General features: G+C 33.1%; 2 protein-coding genes across 2 annotated transcripts; both read left to right on the forward strand.

Annotated features, from left to right (window-relative positions):
* The first annotated feature begins 1,989 nt into the window (after window positions 1–1,989).
* LOC108485477 (DNA repair protein RAD51 homolog) lies at window positions 1,990–4,576 on the forward strand. The gene is made up of 9 exons (XM_017789324.2): window positions 1,990–2,264; window positions 2,727–2,871; window positions 2,968–3,078; window positions 3,198–3,289; window positions 3,414–3,508; window positions 3,593–3,706; window positions 3,808–3,937; window positions 4,063–4,184; window positions 4,282–4,576. Exons 1-9 carry the CDS (start codon window positions 2,166–2,168, stop codon window positions 4,403–4,405), a joined length of 1,032 nt encoding a protein of 343 aa, XP_017644813.1. The 5' UTR covers window positions 1,990–2,165; the 3' UTR covers window positions 4,406–4,576.
* A 493-nt stretch (window positions 4,577–5,069) lies between these two features.
* Window positions 5,070–15,943, forward strand: LOC108486627 (conserved oligomeric Golgi complex subunit 3-like). The gene is made up of 25 exons (XM_017790777.2): window positions 5,070–5,310; window positions 5,694–5,777; window positions 5,863–5,970; window positions 6,127–6,171; window positions 6,260–6,334; window positions 6,454–6,549; window positions 6,715–6,792; window positions 6,976–7,061; window positions 7,182–7,248; window positions 7,359–7,421; window positions 7,516–7,617; window positions 7,712–7,816; window positions 7,911–8,003; window positions 8,251–8,339; window positions 8,512–8,731; window positions 9,147–9,233; window positions 9,986–10,102; window positions 10,212–10,244; window positions 10,497–10,583; window positions 10,667–10,729; window positions 10,988–11,104; window positions 11,438–11,530; window positions 11,830–11,955; window positions 15,274–15,374; window positions 15,480–15,943. The coding sequence occupies exons 1-25, from the start codon at window positions 5,221–5,223 to the stop codon at window positions 15,607–15,609; spliced, it is 2,355 nt and encodes a 784-aa protein (XP_017646266.1). The 5' UTR covers window positions 5,070–5,220; the 3' UTR covers window positions 15,610–15,943.
* Window positions 15,944–19,382: the final 3,439 nt, after the last annotated feature.

Genomic DNA, 19,382 nt, shown 5'->3' on the forward strand with positions numbered 1-19,382 from the left:
AAAATTATAATATAATTTTTTGTATTTTATAAAGTTATAACAAAAAATTGTATTATTTAAATCCTAATTTTTTTCTAAAATCATGGTAAAAAATTATCATAAAAATAAATTACATGTTATAAAAGTGTTATAGTATCATATATTTATTTATAAAAAATTATGGACAAGAAGCATCTACATAACTTATTTATACGTCTATATTATAATTTTTAAATTATAACTTACTAAAATTATGGAAAAACATTATATTATTTATAAGAAGTGTTGGACCTATTTATAAAGGTTATATATTATAATTTTTATATTATTTTTACTTAATTTACATATTATAAAAATTAATATAACCTAGCATACGTATTTCTCAAAATTAAATTTATGTAATTTTTTATGATTAAAGTTATAAATTATTTGGACTATGAACCCAAATATTATAAGGTAAATATTTTCTTGTACCATATCGTGGTGTATGATACCATTTGAAAGAATGATGCTAGACATAAACACCATAAATATCTTGCGAACTTTTTAATTTAAAATATTTAAGGCTTCAAAATATGATTGAGAAAACATTTTTTGTTCTAAAAAAGTATTTCTCATATTCACAACATACAAAAACAAGTTTGGATCGTAGAAGCATGTTGCATATTTCTCAGTTTCAATTATAAGTGGAATTGAGATAATCTATACTTCAAAGACTATATGGAATAAAGAAATCTAAATAATCATAATGATGTAAATTCAAATTTAGATGATGATGAACTCAACTAAGGATCGTCAAATGATGATGAGGAGCATATGTTAAATATTAACTAGGAAATAATCCAATAAATATGCATTCTAACAATTAGATAAAATTGCATATGATATTTATTTATTTTTGTTATTTTTATTAGTAATCGAATTACCAACTATTTTTTAGACTAACATAATACATATGGTCATTTGATTTTAATTTTTGTTACTTGTTTAGAAATTATTCTTATCAAACTAATAATTTTTCATAGTAATTAATATTCTTGAAATATAAAATACATTCTTGTGTAATTATAATTTATACTACCAAATATAAAATTCGACTCTATCAAGAAAACCAATGGAATCGCAAACGCACCATTCATAAACATATGGCTTAGTTCGGATGGGCAGCGTGTTTATCTCCGGTGAGGTTAAAAACTGTAGTGGTAGTGAGATTAGTTACTGTAGTGGTGAGATTGGATACTATAGCAGTGGGATTAGAAATAGCGGTGGATGTGTGTTTGGATTCAAACGCAGCTATAGCGGTGAGTTGAAAATAAAAAATGACCATTATAGACATTAGTTTACAATGTATTTATAATAAAATAAATAATTAAATTTATATTAACAATAAATAATATAATATAACATAAAATAAAATTTTATTTTTTATAAAATGATAATTAAAATATTAAAATCATATGTAATAAAATTTAAATATTTTTAAATTACATTAATAATAAATAATAAAATATATTTAAATTATTTTATATTAAATAATAAATAAAATTTTATATTTATGAAAATAAAATTATATATTTATTAAATTGTTATATAAAAATTAAATAATAATATCTAATAATATTTTGCTTTCTATAAAACTCAAAAAAATAGAAAAAAAAGAACAAGAGTAATAAAGAAAATGACCTCAACTTTTTCTTTATGGCACCTTTGGCTCTAGTGAAAATTGAGAGCAATATCGTGGTGAGAGTTTTCAATTGCATCGCACCTCAAGTCTTCCAAACAATACAGTGAAAAGGATTATTCAGCCAAAATTCCATCTTACCATGGGTAAACTCTAATCCAAAGGAATCCTATACCTTCTCAAGGCACTTCTGAAACAAGAAATGGACTGCTTTAAACACTTGTGCTATTGCTTCTTGGTGGGCTTCTTCATTTCCTTCAGGGAAGCATATCCAAATCAAATTGAAGACTTCTTTTTGGGCCATTAGCCACATTCAATTGCACCCCACAAGCTACAAAATTGCCAGACAAGCCTCCAATGTGATCTTTTGGCGCTCCTTTCATCTCCTTTCAAAATATTTCCTTTCCCTCCTCACTTCTCTCTCCCTTCCATTTCCTTTCTCCTGTTCAGTGTTGAACCCTCTCCTTTTATCTGGGCTTTGGTACCTGGTATACTCGGCGACAAAATGGAGCAGCAGAGAAACCCAAAGATGGCTCAACAACAACAGGAACAAGAGGAGCTTGACGAAATGCAGCACGGTCCCTTCCCTGTTGAGCAGCTTCAGGTCAAATAAGAACAATCTACTATATTTCGCTTTTTGTTCCATTGTATTCAAAAGTAAGACGCTTTTCTATGTGGGTTTTTTTCTAAGTTCCCGAAATGATGTTCCTTTTCTTGATTGGTCCAATTTTTGAGAAGAAATCATAGTGAATTCTTTTTCTAGGATTCCAAAAACGAAAATGGGTTATATTTCCACCATGGGTTCTTTCCAATTTCGTTTTTTTTTTCTTTCCATTTTACCTAATTAGATGAGATCGTAGTAGATGGGTTATATTTTCTCGATTGCTGATTAGGTGGGGAATTTTCTGTTAGGGTTTCTTGTCAAGTTTGGACCATTAGATGGAGATTGTATTAACTGCTTTTTTGTTATACTGTAAGCCATTGAAAATATAAATTCTCTAGTATATCGGGCTTAAGTTATACTTTTGGATTTTGTTCTTATATATATTTTTTTATTCAATTGAAGGCATCGGGCATTGCAGCTCTGGACGTAAAGAAGCTCAAGGATGCTGGTCTTTGTACGGTTGAATCTGTTGCTTATACCCCAAGGAAAGATCTTCTTCAGATCAAAGGAATCAGTGAAGCTAAAGTTGACAAGATTATGGAAGCCGGTATGCTGCTGTTTCCATAATTATGTTGTTCACTATAATCTTGTAAAGTGATTTGAAATTAAAAAAAGTTTTTAAGTCTTCTTTGGTGCTTGACAGCTTCCAAATTGGTTCCCTTGGGCTTCACCAGTGCTAGCCAGCTCCATGCTCAAAGGTTGGAGATAATTCAGATAACATCTGGGTCAAGTGAACTTGATAAAATTTTGGAAGGTGCATACGCTCTCATGTATTTTGACTTTGACTCTTTAACACTCAGTTAAAATTCACTATATGAACTGTAAATTAATTGTATGTATCATTACACACTCACTTGGTTTTCTATAGAACAGGTGGAATCGAGACTGGGTCCATTACCGAGATATATGGTGAGTTCCGTTCGGGAAAGACACAGCTTTGTCACACATTATGTGTAACATGCCAAGTAAGACCTCTTCTCTTCATTCACTGAGTTTTCTTGCAACTCATGTATATGTTGCACATACTTTTTCTGCCTAACATAACAGTAAGTGCATTTGGCCTGCTTCTAAATTTCTATGATATTTCAGCTTCCATTAGATCAAGGAGGTGGTGAGGGAAAAGCAATGTACATTGATGCTGAAGGGACATTCAGACCACAAAGACTATTACAGATAGCGGAGAGGTGATTCGTGGCTACCATGATAAGGACTGTACTGCCATGCTATGTGACAGCATTGATGGTTAACTCTGTTGTTGAATGTTGCAGGTTTGGACTGAATGGTGCTGATGTATTGGAGAATGTGGCCTATGCTAGAGCATATAACACTGACCATCAGTCTAGGCTTTTACTTGAAGCAGCTTCAATGATGGTGGAAACAAGGTATTGATAAAAAAAAGTTCCTTTGCTTGACCCTATCAAGAGGAATTATCTCTAATATAGTTGGGTAACATGGTTGATCATTTGATGGATTTCTTTTATAGGTTTGCGCTTATGATAGTTGATAGTGCTACTGCCCTCTATAGAACAGATTTTACTGGGAGGGGTGAACTCTCTGCCCGACAAATGCATCTTGCGAAGTTCCTCAGGAGCCTTCAGAAATTGGCAGATGAGGTTGGAGGCTTTTTTACATCTTTAGTTGCATTAAGCAATGAATTGCTTTCTTGCTTATGAGTCTCTTACAGTTGTATTTTCACTTGTATTTATCATGTTTTTATGTGCATTTTGTGTGACTGTAGTTTGGCGTGGCCGTTGTAATTACGAACCAAGTAGTTGCTCAAGTGGATGGTTCAGCAATCTTTGCCGGTCCTCAAATTAAGCCTATTGGCGGTAACATCATGGCTCATGCTTCCACAACAAGGTTTGTTATTGAAACTGGAAGGCCTAGTTTTTCCCTTTTCTCCCAACTACTCTTCTTCGAAAGCTTCTACTAACTATAAGCTTGTCATTGACAATAGACTGGCTGTTCGGAAGGGAAGAGGGGAGGAACGTATTTGTAAAATAATAAGCTCACCTTGCTTGGCCGAGGCTGAAGCTCGATTTCAGATTTCTCCAGGAGGTGTAGCTGATGTTAAAGACTGAGCTGTTTCAGCTCAATGTTTTCCAAACAAGTAGCCGCAAAGCTTCCTTTAATTGATCAATCAATTTGTTATTTTGTAGCCATCTGCTTCTGCTAATGAGCAAATCACAAAACTCTGCTATTTTCTTTCTTTGCAATGAAGCTTGCCAAAAATTGGAAGCATCCGTTACAAAGTCTTGCTGCTCATTTCGTCTGTATATGGAACATGTTATTACTCCTATAAAAAATAAAACAGGAAACTGAAGTGAAGTGTATATCAACCTTAAAAAACAAAATTTTTAAGGTTTAAGATTGAACTGGACATTTAGGTAACAACACAAAACTTGTAAAATTAGTTAAAATCAATAAAACCATATTTTGTAAATATAATTTTCTTAATTTTTATTTTACTTTTTAACAATAAATTGGGGTATTTTTCATCTTTGATTTTTGTAAATATAAACTTCTTGAAAATTTATTTTATTTATGAAATTTTCTTAGTTATTATTAATTAATGTTTTAAAAATTAAAATGGTTAAATCAATTGAATTAACTAATTTGATTTTTAATTGCATACTATTTGGTTCCTTTTTCCCTTATTGGTGTAAGAGATTAATTAAGACGAAAAAAAAAATAGAAAATGGAATACGACGTCGTTGAAGTGAAAACAGTACGTCTTGAAAGGTCATCAGCTTCACCACGTCAAACCACAACCGGGTTTAAAATGGCGTTGGATTCAATTAGTAGCGTCGTCTAATGAGCAAATAGCTAAAGGTCCGTCTGGTCCATCACAACCAGACTCCCCGAAACAAAACAGAACCCAAAAAAGAAAAAAAGAATGGCAACAAATTCAGCAGCAACACCTCCAAACCTCCCCAAATCTGGAGCCATTTCCAAAGGCTACAACTTCGCTTCTACTTGGGAACAGGTTCTCTTTCTTCTGTACTTACTCTTCCAACTCGTAATCGTTTGCCTTCAACTTTCCGAGTTGAACCTCTCCTAATTTAGATCTGCTTTAATTGGATCTCAATGAACTTAAAAAACTTTCAACTCATTTCTCCTGAGTTTGATTTCATTATCTTTAAATGTAGCAATTATAAGATCCGATCTCCTAAACGGAGCGGTAATTGTAACCGAAATGTTATCACATTATTTTTTTTGGAGTAAAATGTCATTATATTATTAATAATTCGGAAGAGTTAAAAAATTTTTAGTTTGAAGTTCGGATCTGTGTTGTGGAACCGAATGCGCTATTTTAGATTTTTTTTTTTTTTGCTTAATTTGATTTCTTTATTTTGGGTTTGTGTGTAGAATGCGCCTCTGACGGAGCAGCAGCAAGGAGCAATACTGATGCTATCTCATGCAGTTGCGGAAAGGCCGTTTCCGGCAAATTTGGTGAGTAATTTTGTTGCTTGTTGTTACTTTTTTTAATTGCATTTTGGATATTTTGGTGAAAGACGTTTGGAACGTGCTCTTGTAGGCTCAAGAGCGAACCTCTGGGCAAGATGCTGGCTTGTCTGTTTCTACAAAGGATAACAATTTTGGAGATTCTGAAGCTATTGAGGCAATTTTGGTTAATACAAATCAGGTAAGTCAGATTTATTATGTGTCTTGTTTGAGTTGGAATCTAATCTTACGTAGATGGTTACATTAGTTTGTTTTTCTAATGTTCTAATTCTACTAGGGTTATGAAATTGATTAATTCTGATCTAAAGCATTTGCTTCTTTTTCCTATTCTGTACAGTTCTATAAATGGTTCACAGATCTTGAATCGGCCATGAGGTCTGAGGTTAGTAGTTATATCTTGTTGCAACATATATGTTCGTTGGACAATGATGTTGAATATTTGTTTATTTTATCTAAATTGGTTCTCTTAGACTGAGGAGAAATATCAGCACTATGTTAATACTCTGACAGACCGCATACAGACTTGTGATGATATACTTCGACAGGTACGTTCATGACCTGTTTTATATCTCTGTGTATTCTATCATTTGCTTTGCTGGCTATTTATTAAGTTAGATCTATCTTTTCCTTATGATTTCTAAGCTAGAAGTATACTTCTGTGCAGGTGGATGAGACCCTAGATCTTTTTAATGAACTACAGCTGCAACACCAAGCGGTAGCAACAAAAACTAAAACTCTTCATGATGCATGTGATCGATTGGTATGATTTTTTTTTGTATGGTTAGGAATTTGGTTCCATCTTTTTGTTTCTAGCTTTTCACTTTGGGCTTTATGTTTGATAGCTGTAATCCACTTCTCTGTGGGATGGAAAATTTTGGTTTAAGTTAGTCGATTGATTGCATCACTAGCTTGTTCTTTATTGCAGGTAATGGAGAAGCAAAAGCTGATCGAGTTTGCTGAAGCACTTCGCAGTAAGCTCAAGTATTTTGATGAGTTGGAGAATGTAAGGTTTGAATGCTATCTTAACTAGAGATCGGTTTACTTTGAATTTATATATTGCTTTTGTCTTAGTTTATGGCCTTTTATCCTTTAGGATTTATGTTAATATATATAGGGTCATGTTGAATTGTTGTCAGTCCAATAAGTCCGAAATTCATGGTTTTGTAATTTAACCTCTTGTGTGCAGGTTACTTCTAACTTTTATTTTCAAAACATGAATGTTGGGAATGCAAACTTTCTCCCACTTCTTAAACGGCTTGACGAGTGCATATCGTAAGTTACATTTGAACTTAGTCCACCTTTGCAAGCTAGTCAACAATTGTTTAATAATTGTCCCCTGATGAGCAAATGTAATAAAAGTTTCTTATCATATTGAATTTTTCATCATTGTAGGTATGTTGAAAATAATCCACAATATGCTGAATCAAGTGTTTATTTGCTAAAATTCCGTCAACTCCAGGTAAGGAGTTATGTTGACAATCTATGGATTGTTTTGCTAAGTGGACGAAATGCATGCGTATAAATAGACTTTTTTCTTTTAGTAAAATATATAGAAACCTACTTTTACAGTCTCGAGCCCTGGGTATGATCCGCTCCCATGTACTTTCTGTTCTCAAAAGGGCTTCTTCTCAGGTAAATTATCCACCTCTAGGTCAAATTTACGTGCATAAGTATGCTTTTATGGATGAATTAATGCCTCCCAAAATGCTTGTTCTTCTTTCATCAGGTTCAGGCAGCAATTCAGAGCAGTGGTGGCAACAAAGCATCTCTTTCTGAGGGTGTTGAGGCATCTGTAATTTATATCCGATTCAAGGCAGCTGCTAGTGAGGTAATGATTTCCTTTTCTGGTCTGAAAGCTCTCATATGTGAAGAAATATGACTCTCTTTCAGCCGATATCATTAACAATTTTAAGCATTTGCAGCTTAAGCCAGTATTAGAAGAAATTGAAAGCAGAGCATCAAGGAAAGAATATTTTCATATTCTTGCAGAATGCCATAAATTGTACTGTGAACAGCGCCTTTCTTTGGTGAGTGAATTTTATGTTACTGCCACTTTTGTACACCACTTACTGTAGCATTCAAATAAATTCTTAATGTATCTGTGAATATACGCTTTTTCAGATAAAAGGCATAGCGCATCAGCGAATATCTGAATTTGCCAAGAAAGAGGGTTTGCCTTCGTTGACTAGATCAGGATGTGCTTACCTAATGCAGGTATGGTAAACTAAACTGTCCTTAAGTTAGTACCTGAATACGATTATGGTTCTTGGAACTTCTGATCAACTGAAGCAAAACTTACTACTTGAGTCATGCACTCTCTTCATGTTTTATATGTTTGGTGGCATTAGAGACAGTAAAATCTAGCCTGAATCTTTAAGTTTTTACTTACACTGGTGTTGGTAAATTGAAGAGACAAATACTTTCTTTATTAACTGGGGCCTACATGTTGCCATGACTGCAGGTCTGTCAACTTGAGCATCAACTCTTTGATCATTTTTTCCCTTCTTCTTCAGAGGACGTTTCAAGTTTGGCACCATTAATAGATCCTCTGTAAGTTCCTTGTTGCTAAATTGTAGAGCTTTCTTTCCTTTGTTCTATTTTCATTTTGTTTCCTTACTACACGGCTTTATGATGCTTTATGGAAATTAATCAAAATAATATTTCAGAGTTTGACTTAAGAATAAATATTTTGCATGTGTTACTAAGTCGTATTTGATTGTAGGTCTACATACTTATATGATACATTGCGTCCAAGACTCATTCATGAAACAAATGTTGATTTTCTTTGTGAGCTGGTTGATATCCTCAAAGTTGAAGTCTTGGGAGAACAGCTTAGCCGAAGGAGTGAGTCATTGGCCGGATTACGTCCTACATTAGAAAGAATTTTGGCAGACATTCATGAACGCTTGACCTTTCGTGCTCGAACTCATATCCGTGATGAGGTCTGTTTATTGCTTACGTATCTATATCTCTTTGTGTGCATCTCATAAATCGATGGAAGCTACCAACTCTTTACCTTATTGAGCATAGTAGTCTTTCTGCTCCTTGATGTTTGTGGTAGTTGATTGGAAATGAACTCTTGGTTTTCCCATCTGGTAGATTCGTACTGAAAATCAAGTGATTGCCAGTGACTTCCCTCTGAGTTGTTGAAAGCACAAATTGCTTTAGTTGCCCATTATTTTAGATTGAAGGAGAAATTTGTTAAGAGTTGCATTCCATGCTTACAATTTTGGGAGTGATTATCTTGTGCTTTTCACTTGGAGTGTGCATGACTTGGAAAATGCCACACATCACAACACTGAACTTGCTTCCATATATGTTGATTTTAGTTGCCACATTGTCTTCTTTCTTACACAGATTGCAAATTATATACCATTTGATGAAGACTTCGATTACCCTGCAAAGCTGCAGCATACTGCAGATGTAAAGACAGAAACTGCTTCTGTAAGTTCACTATCACTCTTACTTTATCCCGGCTTAAAGATAATTGATTATGTGTCTTAAATATTCATATTTGTTTGAAAATTTTCAAATTGGCAAGCTAATTTCTCCTGCAAGTCAATGTTATTGATTCTAATTAGACCCTTGTGTCTATGATCTTTGTAACTATAATCATAAAACCTAACTTGATTCCTTAAATTTGTGTTACTTCATTTGCTTCCTTTTCTGCTCAGACCTAAGTGTTTCACTATATGTTTGTGTCTGTTTAATTTATGTTGTTTCATAACCGAACACCCTAACAATAATACATGGAGTTTTGGCCCCATTGTTTCAATTCCTTGAATGAAAGAAGCATGTGTGATATGTACATGTGACATGTCTGGAGTGAGTGCTTTTCCTATAATATTGTAAGTTGTAACTTGAAATGGGAAAACTAGTATATTGGGTGTCTCATGCTGAATGGGAACAAATTCGTCATCCTGTTGCTGTTGTATTGGACCTGCATGTGTTGAGTGTGGGTTGTTCTAGTTGGTTAGCAAACATGCATATCCAAAACCTACTTGCAGACTTGTAAGTGTAAGCATTTAGTGAAGTATGTAGTGTCTGCAGCTTTGACATATCTGGAGATTGATATTGGCCAGATTAGTATCACATTGATCATGTTTGCTTGAATTTAACTTTATGTTTTCCCCTTTGGGAAATGTAATTACATGAAATTAACACTTCTATCTGTGTTAATATTTTTTTTCCTGCAGGCTGATGCAAATCCAGATATGTTCAAAACTTGGTATCCACCATTAGAGAAAACTGTATCTATTCTTTCAAAATTGTATCGTTGTTTGGAATCAGAAGTCTTTACTGGCTTGGCGCAGGTGCCTTGAGTCTTTCAATAATCACCCTTGTTCAGTTTCTTATATCAATTAATAAAGTTTTCCCTTTTGCATATTCTGTAAAAAACTTAATTTGTGCTGTTTTTCTCAGGAAGCTTTAGAAGTTTGTTCTGACTCTATCCAAGTGAGTGAGCTGGGTAACAGTTACTTTTCTAGGCCTTAAGTTATTTGCTATTATAAACATGTTCATGCCATAGAATGATGCATTCTATACGTGGATAAGCTTGGATTAAAAATTTTAACTCAATCTCTATGAAGAAGTTGACAGGCTTATTCATTCTTTACCATGTTGATGTGTTCTCAAATATGCAATGAGCTTGGTTGGATTTCTATCCATTTTCATTTCCCCCTCTTTTAATCTTTCAATTTTAACTAGAAAGCAAGCAAACTAATTACAAAGAGATCAACACCAATGGATGGACAGCTCTTCCTTATAAAGCATCTTCTGATATTAAGGGAACAGGTTATCTGTTTTGTTCCTCTCTTATTGTCTCTTCTTCTGGTCTTTCAATTGTTAGTTAATAGGATGAGTTTTTGGCCTTACAGATAGCACCATTTGACATAGAATTTTCCGTTACATACAAAGAACTTGATTTCTCTCATGTGCTGGTAAGTTTCTCCGAGTCTAAATTACTATTTAACTTAGATGCACTACTTGATGTTTACAATCTTCTCCAGCTCTTTAGCATTTTTAAGCTGAAGTTCCTTTTGAGTTTTAGAAGGTACTGGGAAGACGAATAAGAGCTATTATTCTACTTAAGATTTCTTTGATGTTTAGATGGTTAAATCTTCAGCTCTTTTCGATCTTGAACAGGTCATTCAGATTTACCTTTCTTTTACATGCTTGTTTCAAAATTCCTTTGATAGGAGCATCTGCGACGGATACTTAGAGGTCAGGCTTCATTATTTGACTGGACTAGATCAACATCATTAGCAAGGACCTTATCTCCCCGTGTTTTGGAAAGTCAAGTAGATGCCAAGAAGGTTAGCATTTTACCTGTTGATAAATTTACTTACAGTCCTCAATGAGTTGAAGTGGAATGCACCAAAGTGCATGTTGAAAATAATCTTCAATCAAACACATCAATGTTCAGGGATTAGGAGGCAAGAAATGAAATAGTTTGTGAAAGGTTACTAAAATGAACAAATGAAATTATCTTTTGTCCCTGAACTAATAAGTATTGGCAAACTATTTATGTTTTGTCCTGCAAACTCCACTGCCCCTCCCCTCTTTTCTTTCCCTTTTAGTGATTGATACTGGGAAATCTACTTTGCCACCAATAGTATAACACATGTTATATGTTCATTTATGTTCAGGAGCTGGAGAAAAGTTTAAAAGCAACTTGCGAGGAGTTTATTATGGCAGTCACTAAGCAAGTTGTGGATCCTATGCTGTCATTTGTTACCAAGGTCCATCTTTTCTCTTCTTGATTGATCTTTTAACAACTTAAAATATAAGATTCTTGTAAGTGTAGATATCACTAGCTGGTAAAATAAGACATCCTTTTGACTGGAGCAGTTTAAAAAGTACCTAATAACGGTTGAAATGATAGAAATTTGGGTTTGTATATGACTGTTTACTTCAGCTCGCCATGCTGAACACCTTGTTTTATATTCTTCTTTGAATCAGATCATAGCTCTGATGGTAATGGAATTTATTCTGCTTTGATGTATGACTAAGTGTCTAAGGCTTTATTTTGTTCCTATAGGTAACAGCTGTAAAAGTTGCATTATCTTCTGGTACTCAGAATAAAAAAGTAGACTCAGTGATGGCCAAGCCACTCAAAGAACAAGCCTTTGCTACGCCAGAAAAGGTGGCTGAACTTGTGCAGAAGGTGCGTTGCATTTTTAATTCATGCTTTGCCAGCCTATTTTGGGGTTACAGTTTGCTTTGGTTTTTGAAAACTTGTCATTGTTTTTAGTTAGAAAAATGTATGCATGCACACGCACAAAGAAACATTATATAAATGTAATGCATGAATCTGTATGAATTTATACATATTGGAAAGCCTTGATGCAAAAAACTCTAGCCACGGGAATCTGGATTGTAACAATCATGAAGCAGCTCCTGGTGTGGAAGAATGGAGACAGATTCATATAACTGTTGCATCTATGTGAAAATCTCTAGAGTGTGTCAAGATATACCAAGCTCTTAGGTTTTGCTTGGTAGAGTGGAAAGAAAATTGGAAAGATGGAAAATTGAAGGGGTAGAAAACTAGAAGATGGAAAACATAATTTTTCTTTCTATAGGTGTGCTTGGTAGGAGAGATGGAAAAATGGAAATAAAATGCAACCTTTTTTTTTCATCTATTGCTTGGTAGAGTTGCAATTTGGAAGGAAACAAAATAAAACATTTGAAAGATGCTTAATTTTGAACTAACATACACATCTCTCTCATTTTCTCTCGACTTATCATTCCAATTTGAAAGGATTGATTTTTATGCATTAGGACGGAAAATGGTATCCCTCCTATTTTCTTTCTTCTCACTTTTCTTCTCAACCAAGTACACTTAAAATTGATTTTCTTTCCACTTTTCCACTCCCTCCTTTCATCCTTCCACTTTTCCACCCAAACTAAGCACACCCTTAGTGACAAATCAGTTTATGCTTTCAAAGTTTAGACTTACTAACTGATGATTTATATATAATAATATAATATAACAGGTAAATTCAGCTATTCAGCAAGAACTTCCACTGGTGATAGCAAAGATGATAAGCTTGGATTAAAAATTTTAACTCAATCTCTATGAAGAAGTTGACAGGCTTATTCATTCTTTACCATGTTGATGTGTTCTCAAATATGCAATGAGCTTGGTTGGATTTCTATCCATTTTCATTTCCCCCTCTTTTAATCTTTCAATTTTAACTAGAAAGCAAGCAAACTAATTACAAAGAGATCAACACCAATGGATGGACAGCTCTTCCTTATAAAGCATCTTCTGATATTAAGGGAACAGGTTATCTGTTTTGTTCCTCTCTTATTGTCTCTTCTTCTGGTCTTTCAATTGTTAGTTAATAGGATGAGTTTTTGGCCTTACAGATAGCACCATTTGACATAGAATTTTCCGTTACATACAAAGAACTTGATTTCTCTCATGTGCTGGTAAGTTTCTCCGAGTCTAAATTACTATTTAACTTAGATGCACTACTTGATGTTTACAATCTTCTCCAGCTCTTTAGCATTTTTAAGCTGAAGTTCCTTTTGAGTTTTAGAAGGTACTGGGAAGACGAATAAGAGCTATTATTCTACTTAAGATTTCTTTGATGTTTAGATGGTTAAATCTTCAGCTCTTTTCGATCTTGAACAGGTCATTCGTATTTACCTTTCTTTTACATGCTTGTTTCAAAATTCCTTTGATAGGAGCATCTGCGACGGATACTTAGAGGTCAGGCTTCATTATTTGACTGGACTAGATCAACATCATTAGCAAGGACCTTATCTCCCCGTGTTTTGGAAAGTCAAGTAGATGCCAAGAAGGTTAGCATTTTACCTGTTGATAAATTTACTTACAGTCCTCAATGAGTTGAAGTGGAATGCACCAAAGTGCATGTTGAAAATAATCTTCAATCAAACACATCAATGTTCAGGGATTAGGAGGCAAGAAATGAAATAGTTTGTGAAAGGTTACTAAAATGAACAAATGAAATTATCTTTTGTCCCTGAACTAATAAGTATTGGCAAACTATTTATGTTTTGTCCTGCAAACTCCACTGCCCCTCCCCTCTTTTCTTTCCCTTTTAGTGATTGATACTGGGAAATCTACTTTGCCACCAATAGTATAACACATGTTATATGTTCATTTATGTTCAGGAGCTGGAGAAAAGTTTAAAAGCAACTTCGAGGAGTTTATTATGGCAGTCACTAAGCAAGTTGTGGATCCTATGCTGTCATTTGTTACCAAGGTCCATCTTTTCTCTTCTTGATTGATCTTTTAACAACTTAAAATATAAGATTCTTGTAAGTGTAGATATCACTAGCTGGTAAAATAAGACATCCTTTTGACTGGAGCAGTTTAAAAAGTACCTAATAACGGTTGAAATGATAGAAATTTGGGTTTGTATATGACTGTTTACTTCAGCTCGCCATGCTGAACACCTTGTTTTATATTCTTCTTTGAATCAGATCATAGCTCTGATGGTAATGGAATTTATTCTGCTTTGATGTATGACTAAGTGTCTAAGGCTTTATTTTGTTCCTATAGGTAACAGCTGTAAAAGTTGCATTATCTTCTGGTACTCAGAATAAAAAGTAGACTCAGTGATGGCCAAGCCACTCAAAGAACAAGCCTTTGCTACGCCAGAAAAGGTGGCTGAACTTGTGCAGAAGGTGCGTTGCATTTTAATTCATGCTTTGCCAGCCTATTTTGGGGTTACAGTTTGCTTTGGTTTTGAAAACTTGTCATTGTTTTTAGTTAGAAAAATGTATGCATGCACACGCACAAAGAAACATTATATAAATGTAATGCATGAATCTGTATGAATTTATACATATTGGAAAGCCTTGATGCAAAAACTCTAGCCACGGGAATCTGGATTGTAACAATCATGAAGCAGCTCCTGGTGTGGAAGAATGGAGACAGATTCATATAACTGTTGCATCTATGTGAAAATCTCTAGAGTGTGTCAAGATATACCAAGCTCTTAGGTTTTGCTTGGTAGAGTGGAAAGAAAATTGGAAAGATGGAAAATTGAAGGGGTAGAAAACTAGAAGATGGAAAACATAATTTTTCTTTCTATAGGTGTGCTTGGTAGGAGAGATGGAAAAATGGAAATAAAATGCAACCTTTTTTTTTCATCTATTGCTTGGTAGAGTTGCAATTTGGAAGGAAACAAAATAAAACATTTGAAAGATGCTTAATTTTGAACTAACATACACATCTCTCTCATTTTCTCTCGACTTATCATTCCAATTTGAAAGGATTGATTTTTATGCATTAGGACGGAAAATGGTATCCCTCCTATTTTCTTTCTTCTCACTTTTCTTCTCAACCAAGTACACTTAAAATTGATTTTCTTTCCACTTTTCCACTCCCTCCTTTCATCCTTCCACTTTTCCACCCAAACTAAGCACACCCTTAGTGACAAATCAGTTTATGCTTTCAAAGTTTAGACTTACTAACTGATGATTTATATATAATAATATAATATAACAGGTAAATTCAGCTATTCAGCAAGAACTTCCACTGGTGATAGCAAAGATGAAGCTTTATTTACAGAACCCATCGACAAGAACAATTCTTTTCAAACCAATTAAGTAAGATACCGTCCCAAATTTAAAACCATAACTCTATAATCTTTAAGCACATGGTAGACAATATTGAAGCAAGTTTCAAATAATTTGGATTATTTATTTATGCAGGACGAATATTGTGGAAGCCCATATTCAAGTTCAATCCCTTTTAAAAACCGAGTATTCTCCAGATGAAAAAAGCACCATTAACATGGTGAACATACAAGAACTGAAAGCACAACTCGACAATCTCCTCTAGGGAGCTAGCGAAGCTTATTCAAGTATTTTCCCTCAACCCAAACTCTTTTCAGTAATTTTTGGTGATATCGTGGTTCAGTCTGTTCATAAGGTTTTATTGATAGATTAAAAAAAAAAAAAAAGGTTACTTAAGGTGGTTTAATTTTCCGAACATTCATTTTGGTAAGTCCATATCTTTTTTGCCTGCCCCAAGAGCTTAAAGTTCAGTTCTTATTATCTTAGCAATGATTGTCGATCATATTTTTCATTCAAGTTAATATTTTGGGTTCATACATTTCTTTCTGGTTATTCACCCCTGGAAGTAATAAGAAAACATGTAGCGTTATCTTTACAAATTTGAATGGTACAAAATTCTCTCCCCTCGAATTCTATTGCCCCTTCCTTCCATATAAGCTTTAACGTTGCTTATATTATAACCGTATATAACTATTTGGTCCATTCCAATTATGGGATGCTTAAAAATATTACCTTATACAATGTCTAACTGAAAAAGAAATAAGACTGCATTTTACGTTATGTTTGTTGGGTACACATCTAAGAGCAAATGAGAATCTTCCAAGTAATTGGACTTCACTTGTATGTAAGTTTTATTAAGAATCATATACATAATTACTTATTTTGATAAATATGCACTTATAATTTTAAAAAAGTACTCTCCAAAATATTTTTCATTATATAATGATTGGAAATCAAGTGGGCATTGGGGAAGATTTAGCTAATCCACTTGTTTATTTGATAAGTTGCGGAAGGTTTTCCTTGGCCGAAATTTAAGACTATTGTCAATAATAATGAACCAACCAGAAGAATATGATCGGCAGCAAATTTTCATTTTATTTCTGTTCATCAAATCAACTCTACTGTTTGCTTCCCCCCGCTTTCATAATTAATTTTATTAGTACTGCCTTCTCTATCTCTCTCGCTCCCTCAGGAAAAAAAGCAACCGGCCGCAAATTTTCATTTTATTTCTGTTCATGTAATCAGCCCTACTGGCAACTTCCATTTACAACTAAAAGGAAAATTTTGGACTTTTTTTTTTTTTTCTCCCCTTTTCATTAGTACGGCCCTAATCTCGCTCTGGGTTATATACTTATATGGTAATGTAAAAAATACACTTATGCTCATAAGCTAATTAAGTTTGATTCCAATAAAATTCAAATTTGATCCAGTAACTATCAGGGTATTCTTGATATTTTTGGGATCTTAAGCGAAATAATAAATTGTTTGGGCTCTTTTAAAAAATATAAAATGTAATATAATAAAATAAAATATATATTAGTAATTTCATTAAAATAATTCATTTTATTACATTAGCGAATAATATATTTTCTAACAAATTTTTTTTCATTCAATCTACTCTTATGTCATCAACTACAAAAACATAAAAAATCATAAAAAATGGGTTCTATGAGCATTCCGAGATGCAACATCAATAACGATAACATTAACATCAATGTTTTCTAAAAAAAATCTTCTCAATTGATAAAATTGTTAGGACATTCAGCCGTTCTTGTGACATTGACAACTTCAAGTAAGTTTTGATTAATTTTAGCTTTGAAAAATTTCTTTCATCATCACAGGGACCATTAAAAAAAAATTATAAGCAATTGAAACATTCAGATAGCAATTTGTAGATTAGAAAACTTAAGAATTTCAATGGTTGATATTAATTCATTTAATAAAGTAAATTACAAGACTTTCAATTCAGAGAAAGATCATTTAAATCAACATATGATAAATCACCATGAGAAAAGGTAAAGTGAAAAGTAGCACAACATTCTCTCAATTCCTTTTCATCCAACGACTTTAACTTGTTTGAATCAAACAAAAACCCAAAAATACTTTCAAATGTTTTTAGTTATACAAATATGCTCTTCAAGGAAGTAATTTCCATGTCTATAATAACTAAAAAATAATCAACTCTAAATAATTCATCAGCCGACTGAATTGCTTTATCCTCTTGGTTATTCTCATCAAATTATTTTTTTAATAACACAATGCTTTGTTGGAAGGGTAGACTCTACATCCATATCAAGTGCAATACTTTTAGTAATATTCATACTAAAAATAAGGCCTTTATCTCTATAGTTTTCAAAATATGACAATATACTTTCTAATTGCTTTATGGTGATATCAATGCACATAGACTTAGATTGCAATTTATTGCACACCATATTTATAGCAAATAAAATTTCATACCAAATTGCCATACTAAGTAAAAACTCAAAACTCACAAGTGCATTGACCAAACTCTCCGTTTCACTTTTTAACTTTGCATCATCACAAGATTCATATAATTTCGACAAAACCAATTTTATTTGGGGAGTTTGAATTTTAATAGCTTTAGCACTTTTAATTTGACTCTCTCAATAAGTATTAGATAAAAATTTTACAGTTAATTTAGGGACATTGTCAAGCAAAATTTTTCATCTTTTTGAAGAACCCCAAAATAATGAATATATGCGTTGAACAGTTCCAAAAAATGAAATAGCTCTAATGCAAGAATTTGCCACATCACTAAGATTAAGATTCAGACTATAACAAGCACAAGACATATATAATGCTCTCGGGTTTATTTTAAGAAATCGCTTTTGAACACCTTGGTGCTTCTCTTTCATATAGGAACCGTTATCATAACCCTAACCCTTACATCATCAACATTAAGATCAAGAGACTTCAAAAAATCTTGTAATTTATTAAAAAATCCCAACCCAGATGTATCATCCACCTTCAAAAACTTTAAAAAGTACTCCTCAAATTTTATTTTATTAGTTGACATATTCACACATCATACTCTTAGAGTAATTTGTTCTTAATTGACCAATATCGGGGGTACAATAAAGAATTATAGAAAAATATTTTGCCTCTTTGATGGTCTTAATTATAGAAATTTTAACACTACCGGCCAAAAGGAAAATCGACTCATTTTGAATTTTATGCCCAAGATAATGATAATGAATTTCACGATTTTGAATATGTCTAACATGATCTTGCATTATCACATCGAATTTCTGCAATCATTTCAATCAGTCTCTGGAAATTACCATTGCTATTTTGGTAAAGCTTTTCATTGGATCCTCGAAAAGCCAAATTATGAGTAGCAAGACATTTCATAGCTGAAAATATTCCAAGTAAAACTAGCCTCTATCGCTCTTTCTCTTTCATAATCTGTTCTTGCAAGCTTTTATCAATTGTTTCATTTTTATCCAACCTTACTCTCATTTCATTCTAAGTATTCATATTAGTCATATGCTCAGCACTGTTTTCATGTTGTTTGAACCTCTCACTAATGTCTCCAATCACTTAAACCCTCATTTGCTAACAAACTTTTGTAACTAATAGATTTGAACAAATCATAACAAAAACAAAGCACTTTGTCAACATGTTTGGAATAAACTAACCATTTTCTATCACTAATCTGACAATTACTCAATTTCCTAGAAAAATAAGCATATGAAAAATACCTAGTATTATTATTATCGAGAGGAAAATCAAGAATCATTTCTCCTAATATAAGCCCATTTTAAACTAAAATGTCCTTTATTTTATTATCAAGATTAACCCAATTTCTAGGAACATAAATATCCAAAGAAGGAATTGTTTGTTTTTCATCAATGCCAAATATCAGGAGGAATTGTTTGTTCTTCATTAAGACCAATATTTTCAATACTGGATACATTTGGCACATCATTAGTCTCATTTGGATCATTAATTTCATCATTCTCATTGACACCATTATGCAAACTTTCATTTGATTGATCCAAATTTTCATTAGAA

The sequence above is a fragment of the Gossypium arboreum genome, chromosome 6, assembly GCF_025698485.1.
Source record: "Gossypium arboreum isolate Shixiya-1 chromosome 6, ASM2569848v2, whole genome shotgun sequence".
Taxonomy (NCBI): Eukaryota; Viridiplantae; Streptophyta; class Magnoliopsida; order Malvales; family Malvaceae; genus Gossypium; species Gossypium arboreum.